Below are 13,841 nucleotides of genomic sequence, written 5' to 3'. Positions count from 1 at the left end.
GTGGGAGGCCGGCAGGGGGGGGCCTCGGCAGTCAGGGTCCTGGCGTGACCTCTGCGGGGTGAGGCGGTGGGAGCCGGTGTCTGCCGGACCCCGTGCTCTGGGCTTGCAGTGCCGAGGCCACCGGGGCTGCATGCGCAGGCACCATGGTGAGTGGGGCCGTGCGGGCAGGTGGGTGAGGGGCTGCGGTGCAGCACCTGCCTCGCTCTAGCCCCCCTCAGGCAGCGCCAGCTCGTGGGGCTGCGCTGCTCGGGGGATGGAGATGCGGAGCTATTTATTTCTCCCCTGCAGTCTCGGGGTGGATGCAGAATGGGTCCCTCCTGCCCCTGCCCACCACCAGCAGCTACCATGAACCTTGCAGTAACAGGCAGGTGCAGTAGGGCTACACAGGCAGGGTCTCTCTGGCCCAGGACAGAGGGTGTTTGAATATGGCTCGCCGGCCAACGAGGTGATAAAAAGTTCATGATCCGGCCCCACATTCGAAAAGGTTGGACATCCCTGTTCTAAAGTCTATGCTTTGGGAATGTGAACAACTCAGCTCTTTCATATATATATATATGTGTGTATATATGTATATATATGTATGTATGTATAAAAGAAATAGCTACATTTTTCACGTTCCTGAAGCTTAGACTTGAAGAACGGTGCCAAAAATCATGAGAGATGGCAACACTGCTATACTGTAACAACATTTCCCCCTATTTTTCAGATGAGGAAACAGAGGTGGCATACCTAAGTTTATACAAGAAGCTAAAGTTAGAGTAGAGCTAAAGTTAGAGCCCAGGTCGCTAGGCTTCCCAAACCAACTCTAAGTATGAAACAGTTCTGCTTGCAGTGGTGTTGAAGTGATGCTGTAGCCATGATGGTCCAGGAGGTGTGAAGCAAGGATTTATGATCTGAAAAAGAATGCAATGGATTTGAAAGCTTGTCTGAATGAAGGATATCGCCCACATAGATCCTTGCCTCCGCTGGCTTCTGCTTGCAGTAATAATTATTAGCAGTTCGAGTCCTTACACGACTAGAAGGCCAAGCTGTGTAAAAGAAACAATCACTTCTCATTACTAGAAACGATACATTGTCAAGGATTTTAACATCAATTAGAAGGCTAGTGCAATAAGCTTCGCTTTGAATTGTCAAGATAAACTGTAGCTTTAATATCAACGGGGCCAGGAGAGAGGGTGGAAGAACGCTGTCTATGGAATTGCCTCCAACTTTATTCCTTTCTTTAAGTAAACAGTTTTTATTTGCTTGGAGTCACACAGCCAACAAAAAAAAAATACCCGCAAAGGTTTCCTCAAATAAATGGGTTTGGATAAGCACTAATCTAATTCTCTAGACCTGTTTCCTCATACCTTCCTTAACGTTGCATCTGTACGGCAGGGAGCTGTGCTGTGCTTCTGCAAGGCAAAGACGTAGGACGTGTGTGTGGACTGCGACCTGCTCCAGGACGTCCAGGGCTTCTCCCCTGTGATGCGACAGTATTCCCAGAGCCCCTGTGCCAGTCGCAGCGCTGCGGGCCAGGAAACGAGGACCGCTGGCTGCGGGGAACTCGTTTCAACGTTGCTACCAGAAGTGGCTGCAAAAGCGGGTGAGTTCAGCTCGGTGAGAAACAGCACCTCCATGCCTCAGGACGAGGGGGGCCCAGTGATGGCCTGTCTCTCAAATGATCCAACAGAAACTGCATTAGAAACAGGAGACCTAGCAGATCTCTGTAAGGCCTTGGAGAAGCTCCATGAGCTCCCTGCAGGGGAGAAGGGGGAGAAGGCTTTTCTATGCTCCTGCCTCCATGAGCAGTCTCAGCTCATCTGCATACTAAAGAAATGAGGTGATGAAGCCCAAATGCCTTGCAAGGCACTGGAGCAGCTCAGTGTGGAGCTGGAGGAGCTGAGGAGGAAGGATGCTGCAAACCTGAAAAGCCAGACCCAACGGGCTCAACAGCTGGAGGAGCGCTATATGGACCTGGCTGCCAACCATGAGGACATGATCTACTTCAAGGATGAGCACCAGCATCAAAACAAGCAGCTGAGGGAGGAAAATAAGCGTCTCAGACAGGAGAACCAGAGTCTCTTCAGCCAGGCCCTTAGGGAGAAGGAGGCCGAGATACATCAGCTAGCTTCCCAGGAGAAGATGGTCTCTCAAGAACTGGATGCCTTAAAGGAGACCTGGGCTCAAGAGAGAGAGAGAGCTCGGGAGCGAGAGAAGGAGCTGCTGGACGCTCAGAGCCAACACGCCAGTGATCATGCCAGGGAAGTTCATTCACTGAGAAGCCAGGTCCAAACCCTGGAGAAGTACCAGCAAGTGATTGCACAGCTGGAGCAGGCAGAAAAGCAGCAAAGAGTTGAGGGCAATGAGTTGCAGGGTGAGCCGGGAGAAGGAAGAGCTCTTGCATTTGGCCACGGACAGGGGCAAAATGCTGCAGGAGAAGCAACGGGAGGTCCGGCGGCTGGAGAAGAAGTTGGAGGCTGGAGGGAAGGCTAAGGAGACTGCTGATGAGTGCTTTGAGGCGAGCAGCAGTAGCGGACAGCGGGCTGAGGGTCCAGGAGCTGCAGCGGCGGCTGGAGGGAAGTGAGCAGGCATATAATGAGCTGCGGATGCAGTTTGAAGCTTACAAGAAACACAGCATGGACTTGCTCACTAAAGAAAAAAAGCTGAATACCAAACTCCGCCACTTAGCTGCATGATCCTCACACCTCCATTCCTCACCCAGTTCTCAGCAGAAATATCTACTGCTCCAGGTCTACTCCAGCTTTTGGTTTTTTTGTGATCTTACCTGATTTCTCATTACTGCACCTGCAGTCTTAACAATGGGCTGGTTTGTAGCTCATTCCTATTATGCTTTCATGCTACAAATTGGACATCTCAATCTAGATGTGGCACTCTGAACCAGTAAAACAATTTCTACTAAATAAAGCAGGAACCTAAGAGTGGAAGGTTTGTAAGTATGACTTGGGTTCCTCTTTGGTCCTGTCTCTTCTCATTGCTGCAGAACATTCAAACCGTGGTAGTTGCTTTCCTAAATGACGTGCAGTTATGATAGCCCCAGAGAAAATGCAAGCAAGATTTGTTGAGTGATATCTGATAATAGACAAAATGGTTGTGTGTGGGAGAGATGTTGACCACCTATGCACCTGATAAACCAGGGGTACTCCACCCCAGCCAACAAGCCAGATCCAGCCCCTGGCACCATGCAGGCAAGTCGGTGGAGCTCCCCACTGGTCCAGGGCTCTGCAAGGTAGATCAGGTGCAAAGGGTAGCATGGGGCCCCATCCTGGCACACAGAGGGTGGGCAGAAATGGCCCAGGAAGGTCTTGTCCCCACAGACCTCACATGTGCATCGCCCACACACGATGACCATGCTTAGCACCTGCTGCCCTTGCTCCTTCTTCACCTAATGGGACAGGAGCATCTTCTCCACTCCAGTCCTTTCCCCCGTGCTTGTGTTACCTCCACCTATTTGGAGAAGCCGACGTGGCCAAGTACCAGCCAACAGGAGGTGCTGACGAGCTATGGGAAAATTGCCAGCCCTCCCTGCCTGATCCCTCCGTCCTGTAGCCCATGGAAAGCAGCATCTTCCACCAACACCTCGCAGTAGTCGTCCCTGTCCTTCTTCAAAGCCCATCTCAAAATCTCTCCTTCCAAGCTCAGTAGGTCTCATTAAGGTCTCCAGCACGAGGCGGCCTGCCTACAACCCGTGGCCTCAAAAGATTCCCCCCAAACTCTTTGCTTGGTCTGTGGTCAAGCCCCGTGGCCTTGTGCTTGCTGAGCTGTCTGGAGATTAAACATGGTCGTCTGAAACACGTTTCCAAGCACTTCGTTCCTCCGAGGGGTTGTGCCCAAGCTGGCCAGCACGTGAGGCTCTCCAGCGGGCCAAGCAAATTTGGGATCTTGGACAGCTTCCTCCTGCCCGGGGATTCAGGAGTCAGGTCACTCTCAGTCTTTATGGACGTGGCCCTCTTCAGCCCGTGCAACCATGGGCCCTTGGTGCATGGGTGTCTCCCACCGTCTGATGGGGAGGAGGGGTCCCATACTCCCCCAGGCTGCCTGGGCATGAAGCAGACCCCTGCCATTGGTGCTGGCTTTTCTGTAGGGCCCCCCCATGCAGTCGATCTCCTTTCAGCAGGGGGTTGTTGCCGTGCCCATTGGCAGCCTGAGGCAGAGCCCAAACCCAGGCATCTGGGCTCTGAGCTCTGCAAACACCCCTCTGCTCCCAGGGAACTGGGGGTGACCCACTCCCCCCGACTGGGGTGGATGGATGGGGTGCTGCAGGACTGCCACTATTTTGTAGAGGGGGGGCTGGTCTGTCCCAGGTGTTAACCCTGCTTGGAGTGGAGCCTGGGGAAGCCCCATCCCAACTGGGTGGGGGGGTCACTTGATAGAGGAAGCCCCATGTCTGGTGGGAAAAGCTTCCCCTCCCCTGCTGTGTATACAGGGGCATGTGCATGGCCCCCACATTTGCCCTGGGGTAGCTGGGGGTGGCTGCCTGGCATCTCTCCAGTGTATATTAACACCCTATTACAGCAGCGGGACCGCGGTCCCCCAGCTTCCCCTGTGCAGGGTGGGGTGTGATACCTGGGGCTGTGTCGGAGGTGACTGTAGTTTTGCTAAGAGTTTAGATGGTGGATGTGTCTGGGCTGGTTTGGACAGAGCTGATGCTGCCTCAGGCAGGGGTCAGACTAGATGTGATCTCTGCAGCTCCCTGCCAGCCCCACTTTTCTCCTGTGGCCAGGGGACAGGCAGGCCGACTTACTGCCCAGCGGGAAGGAATTGGCTTGTTTCGGCGCATGGGGAAGGGGATCAGTGCCTCCGTGGGTGTGCCCACACTGACCACAAAGGTGCGTGCAGGCTGTGGGAAGCAATCCCACGCCAACCCCTTAGCAGCTTGGTGCCCTCTGCTCTGAGCTCCTGGCCACCCACAGGCAGCACTGGCTGGGGCAGTGCCCAGGGTGGATGCACAACCCTTGCCCACACTGCACCCTGTCCTTTATGCTAGAGCTGTCTGGGGCTGCCTGGTCTGCCCTGGCTTTGCCATGCACCTGCCCCCTGTACCTCGGCTCGTGCCCAGCGTGGACCACACGAGCCAGGTACATTCAGGAGCTTGGCACAAAGCGTCTGCCCCATGTGCTTGGCCCCTGGCAGATGGCTGAGGTGCATCCAGCTGGGGAACCCACAGACCTGCCGGGGTGGGGCCGTAACCTGAGTGGAGCAGCTTGCAGCGGCTCAGGTGGCACCATCAATAATTGAGAGGGTGGCGAGGTTGACGGAGCTCCCGGGCTCTCACAGCCGGCGCACGAAGTGGAGCGAGCACCTGGAGGCTGCCCGGAGGAGGCAGGTAGGAGGTGGCAGGTGGCTTCATGCTGCCCGCGGGAAATAGGGATCAGAACAGAGGCCCAGAGAGGCAAGGGGAAGGCCCCCTGGGTCTGGGGTGCAGGGGTGCCATGGGCGAGACCTGGGTTCATCTGCTGGGGGGCTGGATGGGGGGCTGGGGAGTGAGGGATACAGATGCGTGTGTGCGTGCGTGCGTGTGTTCAACTGACAAGAAGGGTGGGGAGTGAGGAATACAGCTCTGCGTGTGTGTGCGCGCGCGCGTGCGTGTGGGGTGTGTGCATGTGCATGTGTGTGTGGCTGGACGTGAGGGGTGGGAAGTGAGGAATATAGGGTGCGTGTGTGTGTGTGAGACAGACCCTGCCCTAAGCTGGAGCAGCCTGGGGGTCCAATTTCATTTGTGCCCAACCTCCACTGGCCCCCTGGGGCCAAATGCACACCTGGGACCTGACTGAGCTGGGTGGTGCTGGTGGCACCCAGGGTCTTCCCCACCACCCTGGGCTGCGGGGGTGGGGACGACACAGCATGCAGCAGTTTTGGGAGAGGCCTCCAGAGGAAGACCCTGAGGGGCTGGGGTTTTCCTGAGTGCACGTGGGAACCAGGGATTCTGCGTGTGAATCGGGGGGGCACGCGGGTATGGGCATACGCGCGCGCGTGTGTGTGCACATGTGTGCACGTGTGTTCATGCAGGTATGAGCATGTATGTGTTTGTGTGTGTGCATGTATATGCATGGGAGTGTGTGTATGTGCATGCTTACACGTGTGTGTGTTCATGTATGTGCAAGTGAGCACATGCCTATGCATGCTGATGCGTGTCTGTGTGTGTGGGTGTGTGCATGTATGTGCATGTGGGTACTTACGTGTGTGGGTGTGCGTGCGTGTGCTTCCACATGTTCATATGCATGTGTGCGCCTGTGTTAGTACCCCCGAGGGAACGGTGGGTCAGCGTGCCAGGGGAATCTGCTCATGTGAGATGGGAACAGCCTCCTCCTGCTTGCTGGGCCAGGTGATACTGCCCGCACCACCGCTCCTGCCCAGATCTCCAGGGCAGGAAGGATCCCTGCCCCAGCCCTTCTGCAAAGAGCCTTGAGCAAGCTGCTCTGGGCTTCAGGCTTGGAGGCCCTGGGGGGCTCGCTCGCCTTACAGAGTTGCCCAGTTGCTGCAGCCAGGGGCATGGAGGCCGTGCCCATGATGGTGCTACCTGAGCACAGCACTGGCCCCCTGTGCGGTGAGCGGCTCAGCCTTGCCTGTAACTGTAGCCCCTGGCTTCAGAGCCTCCCAGCCCTGCGGTCACAGGGAAGGTGCAATCGGAGCTGCTGGCCCAGGCTGGGTCTGGTTACAGCCCTGGCTGATGCTGGCCTGGACACAACCTTGGTGTCACGCTCGGGGGCTGCCAGGCCAGCATGGGCCACAGGCCTAAATACAGATGTCAGCCCCTCTTCATCCACTGAAGGCCCTTCCTTTCCCCCTGCCTCAGTTTCCCTGTGTGCCACAGGGTCCATGTGCCTCCAGTGCAAGGTGAAACACAACCAGAAAGCACCTGCCAGGCTCCCAAAAGCAGGGAGCAGGGGAGAGAGAGCTGGCAGCAGCAGTAGGTTGTTATCCTGTCCCGTGGGCCAGCCCCTGATGGAGGGGACATGTGCATTGTGTGCGTCTGCTCCCAGCCTGACCCTTCTCCCAGCCTCTCGCCTCCCTGCCTTGCTCCCCAGGTCACCGAGATGGTGTCCCCTGCCATCGCCCTGGCCTTCATCCCCTTCGTAGTGACCCTCCTGATCCGCTACCGCCACTACTTCCTGCTCTTCTACCGGGCCGTGCTGCTGCGCTGGCTGCGGGACCACGCCACCGGCATCTCCCGGGAGGAGCGCGCCTTCCAGTACGTGCTCACGCACGCCATCCCCGGAGACCCCCAGCACATCCTGGAGACCTTTGACCACTGGGCCAACCACCGCGAGTATCTCAGCAACATCGGGCCCCAGAAAGGTAAGGCTCCCCCGCTCCCCGGCTGCCCACGAGGGGGGATCACGCTGCCTACACTGTGCTCCCAGACCCTCAGAGCGGGGAACTGGGGGAGTCGTCTCAAACCCTGGCTGCATAAACACACCCAAACTGGCAGCATTTTCTTATGACGCTGTCTCTTTCTCAGCATCATCTCACTGCCCCCGAGGACATTTCTCCTGTGATCAAACTTGCAGCCGCTTCGTTCATCTTTAACGAGCCAGCGGCTTTTTAGCAAGCTGGGTTGCTATGCAACCCCTCGCGGGAGGGGAGCAGGGCAATTTTTATGGCTGCAACTGCTCTGATGCAGCTGCTTCTGGGGTGGGAGCTGGTGGCACACAACGACTCAGCACAGCAGGGTGGGATAGGAAGTGGGGGTGAATAGCTGCTCACCCGGGAACTAGAGGCAGGCAAGGAGAGCAGTGGGTACCCAAGCTGGAGTCTTGCTCAGGACTTGCAAGGGGTTTGTATTGCACCTTTGACTGGCATCTGAGGATGGTACCATAAAACCCCCACTCTGGGGGCACTATAACAGCCCCTGAACTCAGCACCCATTGGCTCCAAGGCAGGCAGGGCAGAGCAGTGGGCTCAGCTGGATGCCCAGCCCTGCGAGTGAGATCCCAGGCTAGGGGAGAAACTGGGGACAGTCGGAAGCAGGGACCTGGCCCCCAGGACAGCTTGCAGAGCAAGATGCTACGCCAGCCGCGCAAGCAAGGCCGGGAGAGTGATGCCCTTGGCTCCGGGGACCACAGGGCCGATCGGCTCCACTGGGCTGGACTTACCCCACTTCTGGTTCTCCGGGACCCAGATCACTGAGGCTTGCCAGGCAGGAGTTGGGAGCATGTGCTGCAGCCCAGCTCCATGCCTAAAAGCTCCCCTGGGTGATGAGGGAGCTGGTGTGTGCATGTGTGCTTGCAAGAGAGCGTGCTGCCTCCTGCTGGATGCTGTGGGGTGGACGCCAGGCCTCATGCAATGGCTAGGTGAGAACAGCAAGCTCAGGAGGGAGCTCCTTGGGGTGGGGAAGGGCAGCAGAAAAATCTCTGGCCTTGCCATTTTCCTGCACCCCACATGCCTTCTGGCCCCGATCTCTGCGTGCCCATCACGAGGGTGGGAACCAGGGAGCGGTGACTTTGCTTGGCACCGTGATCTCCTGGCAGGTAAGATCCTGGACCGCCTCATCTACGAGAACACCCCTCTCACCGTGCTGGAGCTGGGTACCTACTGCGGCTATGCCACCATCCTGATGGCCCAGGGCCTGCCCATGGGCGCCCGGCTCTACACCGTGGAAATGGACCCCCGCAACGCCGCCGTGGCTGAGAAGGTCATCCGCCTGGCCGGCTTCGACGAGGACACTGTGAGTGGCTCCCGCTGGCGCCTCCAGGGGCTGGCCCATGCATGCAGGGTGTACAGACCTGTCTTGGGTCCAGGCCCCAGCTGCACATGCCAGGCAGTGATCCCGGGGGGTTCACAGGGAAGGCAGAATCCCTCGGCTTCTAATGCAGCCAGGATCTTGCCCCTCGCTTTCCCTGGGCTGGGAAATCCCCCCCCCCCGGCTTCCTGTCCCAAATGCCAGCAGTGTGTTCCTCTGGGCTGCACCCCAGAGCTGGCTGCACGTTACCAAGCTGGGTCACGGGATCCAGTCCTTCGCTGACCCCGTGCCATCTGCATGCAGGTGGAGCTGATCGTGGGCCCCTCGGAGGAGGTGATTCCCCAGCTGAGGGAGAAGCACGGCCTACTCAAGGCCAACTTCATCTTCATGGACCACTGGAAGCGCTGCTACCTGCGGGACCTGCAGCTGCTGGAAGACCACAACCTGCTGGCCGAGGGGGCCACCGTGCTGGCCAATAACGTCATCTTCCCCGGGGCGCCCCACTTCCTGCAGTATGTCAAGACCTGCGGCAAGTACCAGAGCAAGACGCACCGCACCAGCCTGCAGTATTTCCGGGCTATCCCTGATGGCATGGCCGAGCTCACCTACACTGGCCTGCACTGAGCCCCTGGGCCAGCCAGAGCCCCGCTGTGCTGGGGTGTGCTTGGGCACAGCCCCCAGGTGCCACCACTGCCCCTCATCTGGGCTGGCCCCAGGGGAGAGCTCCCTCCTGTGCCAAGGGGGTGGGGGGACGGGAAGGACGGGGCTTCAGGACGTTCTCCTGGGGTCAATCCAGATTTGCCCCAACAGGGCTGCCCTGGGAGTCCGACCCACGCACCCAGGTGTGACACTTGGAGCGCACGTCTCCCTCGCTAGGCATGTAGGCTGCACACACGTGCACACATACATGCACAGACACATGTACAGGCACACGTACATACCTTGCACCCATTGCAGCTGGGAACACAGCATCCATCCACTCCCTGCCCCTTTGCCTTCATGGCCAGGCCCCTGTTCCCCCTGGACACTTGGCACAGGCACCCTTTCAACTCCCCTCTTGTGAGACTTGAAGGGAGAGGCACCCTCGTCCCTGGCTGAGACCTCTCTTCCAAGCCGCGTGGTCGAAGAGACCCGGACATTGCTCCCAGCTCTGCCAGCGACTCACTGCATAGCCTCAGGCAAGTCACTGCGCTGTACTGAAACAGGTAGCGCTAAAGCCCTCAACAAATCCCTTCAGCCCCTGCCAGGAGCACTTCACCTGTAGGCCAAGGCGAGGGAGGAAGCTGCAGCCAGGATGTGTTTTTTGACCACGACTTGAACCATTCGGTCTCTCTCCGTTTTCCCGAACCCTGCTGCCATGATCCACTCTACATGAGAGCTGCTCAGCGCCCAGGGTGCTTCCCCCAACACCAGCATGCATCACTGCGCCCAGTCCCCTTGGGCAACGCTCTTAGCCCCTCTGTGCCTAGGGGCTCAGCTGAGCATCTCTGATTCACCACAGAACAGGACATCAATCTGATGGATCACATAGGCTAGAAACCCCGCATTATTATTATAATGAGAGTGGTGGGAACCAGCCCTGGGCAGGCTATGGGAAGAATTCAGCATCAGAACAGCTCTGTCGGTTGTGAGCCGCGGGAGAGGGGAAAACACGGTCACACTGGCTACGTACAACACACAGCAAGGCCTGCACGGCAGTCCTGGAGCTCTGATGTTGCTAATAAAGACTGGGAAGGCATTTCTTTAAAAAGTCATTTATTAGAAGATCTCCAGCACTTCTAGGATGGGGTTTTCTGGCCACTCAGAGCCAGGCCCTGCTGCCTGGCCCATGCCAACTGTCCCTCCAACCCCAGCAGGGTCAGCGGGGAACAAGCGCTGCCTCTGTGTGGAGTGGCCGGGCATAGGTCCAGGCGCCAGCACCACGAGCCTCCCTCCAGTCGGCTCTCTGCAGAGCCCAGGATGGAGCCAGCATCTAGCTCCCATGACACTTGTGCCACCACATCCTCCGGGGCCCCGTGCAGCTAGGGCCTGTTGGAAACCCCCACCCCAAGCTGAGGGAAGAGTTCTCCCCCGACCCTCCAGCGTGTCAGGCAGCAGATGCCAGCAGCCTCCCGCTTGGCCAGGCCACCGCTGCGTCAGATCATCCACTGGTCTTGATCTTGCTCCGCTCCTTCCATGTCCACCTTGGAAAGAGGAAACAACGGAGCTGCTCCCTCGGCTCCAGCGAACCCACTGCTAACAGGGACCCCAGGGACAGGAAGGACCCTGGGGAGAACTGCAATGTGGCGGGGGGGGGAAGGCTGTCTGGGCTCAATGGCTGTGTGGGCAAGGGTCTACATGACCTCAGACGACAGGGTTCGCCTGTCATTTAGGCAAACATAGGCAGCAGAGGGGGGAGGCAAGGTACCCCGAGATGGGGTCCTGTAAGGAGAGCCGGGAGGGCTCTATGCAGGCTGCCTCACCGTGGGAAAGGCCAGTAAATGCGACCAAGGCTGGCTCAGGAGACCCAGAGCAGGATGAGCAGGAGCCTGCTGCCCTGTGGGAGCGAAGGGCAGCAGGGCAGGGGTAGGGGACGTGCTCCTCTGCCCTGCAGGACCCCTGCCCACGCCGGGAGGACATTGAGTTGGCCCCACCTCACGTACCTCGTTGATCTCTCCATCATCCGGGGACTCGTTGTAGTCGTTCATCTCGTCCATGTCCTGCATATCCTCGTCATCTTCCGAGTCCTCCTCACTGTCCTCGTCGTCTTCATCGTCCTCCTCCTCCTCCTCGTCGTAGTGCTGTAGGTACGGGGGCGACCACAGCGGTCAGAGCCCAGCCCTCTCCCACGGCCCAGGGACCCCTGCACCCACGCCCAGCTCACGGGCCTCACCCACCCCTCAGCACCCGCAGGTTTCCCATGGCCTCTAGTTCCACCCTGCAATCACCTGCCCACGTCTTGTCAGGGTGCAGAGATGCCCCCTTCACCCCACGGGGAAATGGGACGCAACTGCCCCTTTCCTCATGGGGACGGTCCCCCAGGGGCAGTCCCGGTTCAGAACGACCTCCTGTCCATACTGGAGTGAGGGGCGGAGAAGAGCTCCCCTCCCATCTCGGGGGCAGGCAGCAGGTCCCATGTGCCGGCGGAGGACCTTGGGGCAGACTCGAGCAGAAACTGAATGGAGCTCAACCCTGCTCCCCGCCTCACCAAAGACCCACGTGCGAGCAGCCCCTCCGGAAACACCCTTGGAAAGCAGCCGTTTGGTACGAAGGCGTGCGATGTGTTGCACTAGCACGCACTAGAGGTGTGTGCACGGAAATAACACGCCTGACACGCTGCAGGTGTTAACACCACAACTCAAAGGCTTCATGCTCCCCGAACAGGGGAAACTCGGCAGCACGGAGAGACGGGACGCGATGCTTACTTCCGAGGCCGGCTTCCCAATGGGGACCAAGTTATTGTCTTTCTCCGCGATGCTCTGGAGCTGGGGAGAGAAGAGGGAGAGGTCTCAGCACGGGGCATGCGGCTCACCGCGCCGCGCGGCAGGCAAGCGAGGACCGCGCGGGGTCGAGCCCTGCCCCCCTGACGACTCGCTGCCCCCGAGGCCCCGCACGGAGAGATCGCGCGCGCCTGGACGGGCTGGGGGTGCCGCGGGGCAGGGAGCAGCAGCCCCCACGCTCACCCAGGCCTGGTGCTGCTGCTCCTGCTGCTGCAGCTCGTTCTCGTCCACGCACGGCCGGTCCAGGTTGAACCACAGCGTCTCCGTCACCCGCGGCAGCAGCGACGGGAACAGCGTCGACATGGCTCCTGGGGGGGCACCGGGGGGATGAGTACGGCCTGACCCCTGCGGGGCAACGGGGCAGATGGCCTCGGGGGGGGGGCAGATGGGGGAGGGGCAGGGTAATGGGGGGCTGGGGGGGGCAAGGTCACTCTTTGGGGGGAGAGGTGTCCTTTGGAGGGGTAGTGGGGGGAGGGGCGACTTAATGGGGGAGGAAGTGACGTATGCGTGCCCCCCCCCTTCCCCTCCCACCCCTAGCGCGCGACTCACCCGCAGCCGGGCTGGTTCCAGCCGCCGCGCGGGAGTTCCACCGCGGAAGTGACGCCTTCACGCGCCTGCGCAGAGGAGGCGCCCGGGACGAAGTTGCCGCTGCCGCGCCACATGGGTCCCGGCGCGTCACGTGGTGCGCCGTCAGGGGACGCGACCAAGGGCAGCGCGCGGCAGTGGCAGGGCGCCCTCCCCTTGTCCATCTCGATACAGCAACAGCTGGAGGTGCAGCGCCGGGCATTCATGACCACGAGTGTGAAATGTGGGGTGCGATGGGTACAGGAGTCCGGCGGGTTTTAAAATGCGGCCGTGGCGTGATGCGCCGTGTGCAATGGCGCTTGGTGTCGTTCACGTGCTGACGTGGCGCGATGAAGCCCCCTGGACCAGAGTCGGTGACCCCCGTTATAACCCGCCGGCCCCGGCACGTGGGGTTTATCGGCCGGGGGTTCAGGCCGGTTCTGTGAAGCCGCGTGTGGAGCCAGGCTGCCAAAAGGGGCAAGGGGCGTCCGGCTGCCGGGCTGGACCGGGACCGTTCCCAATGGGGGAACAAGGAGCAATGGGCTCGAGCTGCGGCAAGGAAAGTTGAGGTTGGATATTAGGAAAAACTCTCACGAGGAGGGTAGTAAAACACTGGCTCCCCAGAGAGGTGGTGCAATCTCCATCCTGAAGACCCGGGCAGACCAAGCCTGGGCTGGGATGATGCAGTTGGGGCTGGCCCTGCTTGGAGCAGGGGTTGCGCTAGACGTGACCCCCCGAGGTCCCTTCCAGCCCCCGTGGTCTGTGCTTCTGTGATTGATGAAGGGAAACAAACTTCCTGTTGTTTTCAACTCATTTCATGTGCCTAGTTTTTCCCGCTTGGGGCCTCTGGGAGCGAGATGCAGGGGGCCCACATGTAGGGGCACGTGGCCAGGAGCACGGCTGGGCGGCGTGGAGAGCAGCGCCCGGCAGGTGAGGCTGTGGAGGGAAGGGGCATGGGGGTGGGCAGATTGTGGCCCCCACAGTGAGGGGCTGGGGGTGCTGCCCAGCCAGAGCGGTGCATGAGAGCGGGATGGTGGGGGGCACGTGCACCCCAGATTTGTGCACAGGGTGGATGCGGGCTGCCCGCTGCGGGCTTGGGGCTCCCTACCCTGCTG

General features: G+C 59.5%; 3 protein-coding genes and 1 pseudogene across 5 annotated transcripts in view; 3 read left to right on the top strand and 1 right to left on the bottom strand.

The window, feature by feature from the left end:
* The first annotated feature begins 1,617 nt into the window (after positions 1-1,617).
* LOC102388824 lies at positions 1,618-2,726 on the top strand (annotated as a pseudogene).
* A 4,311-nt stretch (positions 2,727-7,037) lies between these two features.
* On the top strand, positions 7,038-9,307 carry LOC102388574 (transmembrane O-methyltransferase homolog). The gene is made up of 3 exons (XM_006038695.2): positions 7,038-7,299; positions 8,472-8,668; positions 8,987-9,307. The coding sequence occupies exons 1-3, from the start codon at positions 7,038-7,040 to the stop codon at positions 9,305-9,307; spliced, it is 780 nt and encodes a 259-aa protein (XP_006038757.1).
* A 1,114-nt stretch (positions 9,308-10,421) lies between these two features.
* Positions 10,422-12,817, bottom strand: ANAPC15 (anaphase promoting complex subunit 15). Its single transcript, XM_006038689.2, has 5 exons — positions 12,712-12,817; positions 12,346-12,470; positions 12,088-12,147; positions 11,326-11,463; positions 10,422-10,866 (listed from the first exon to the last, which is right to left on the bottom strand). Exons 2-5 carry the CDS (start codon positions 12,463-12,465, stop codon positions 10,819-10,821), a joined length of 366 nt encoding a protein of 121 aa, XP_006038751.1. The 5' UTR covers positions 12,466-12,470; positions 12,712-12,817; the 3' UTR covers positions 10,422-10,818.
* LOC102386152 (folate receptor alpha) overlaps positions 12,136-13,841 on the top strand; it is an 18,770-nt gene continuing 17,064 nt past the window's right edge. Inside the window, exon 1 of one of the 3 annotated variants that reach the window (XM_025195216.1) lies at positions 12,136-12,209. In XM_025195216.1, coding sequence (XP_025051001.1) covers positions 12,184-12,209 — 26 coding nt within the window. In that variant the 5' untranslated portion in view covers positions 12,136-12,183. Of the gene's footprint in view, positions 12,210-12,817; positions 12,934-13,583; positions 13,657-13,841 lie in introns of those variants that run through there. The other 2 variants (XM_006038686.3, XM_025195218.1) reach the window with 2 other exon arrangements.

The sequence above is a fragment of the Alligator sinensis genome, unplaced genomic scaffold, assembly GCF_000455745.1.
Source record: "Alligator sinensis unplaced genomic scaffold, ASM45574v1 scaffold854_1, whole genome shotgun sequence".
Classification (NCBI taxonomy): domain Eukaryota; kingdom Metazoa; phylum Chordata; order Crocodylia; family Alligatoridae; genus Alligator; species Alligator sinensis.
This window is presented reverse-complemented; position numbering and strand designations above follow the sequence as displayed.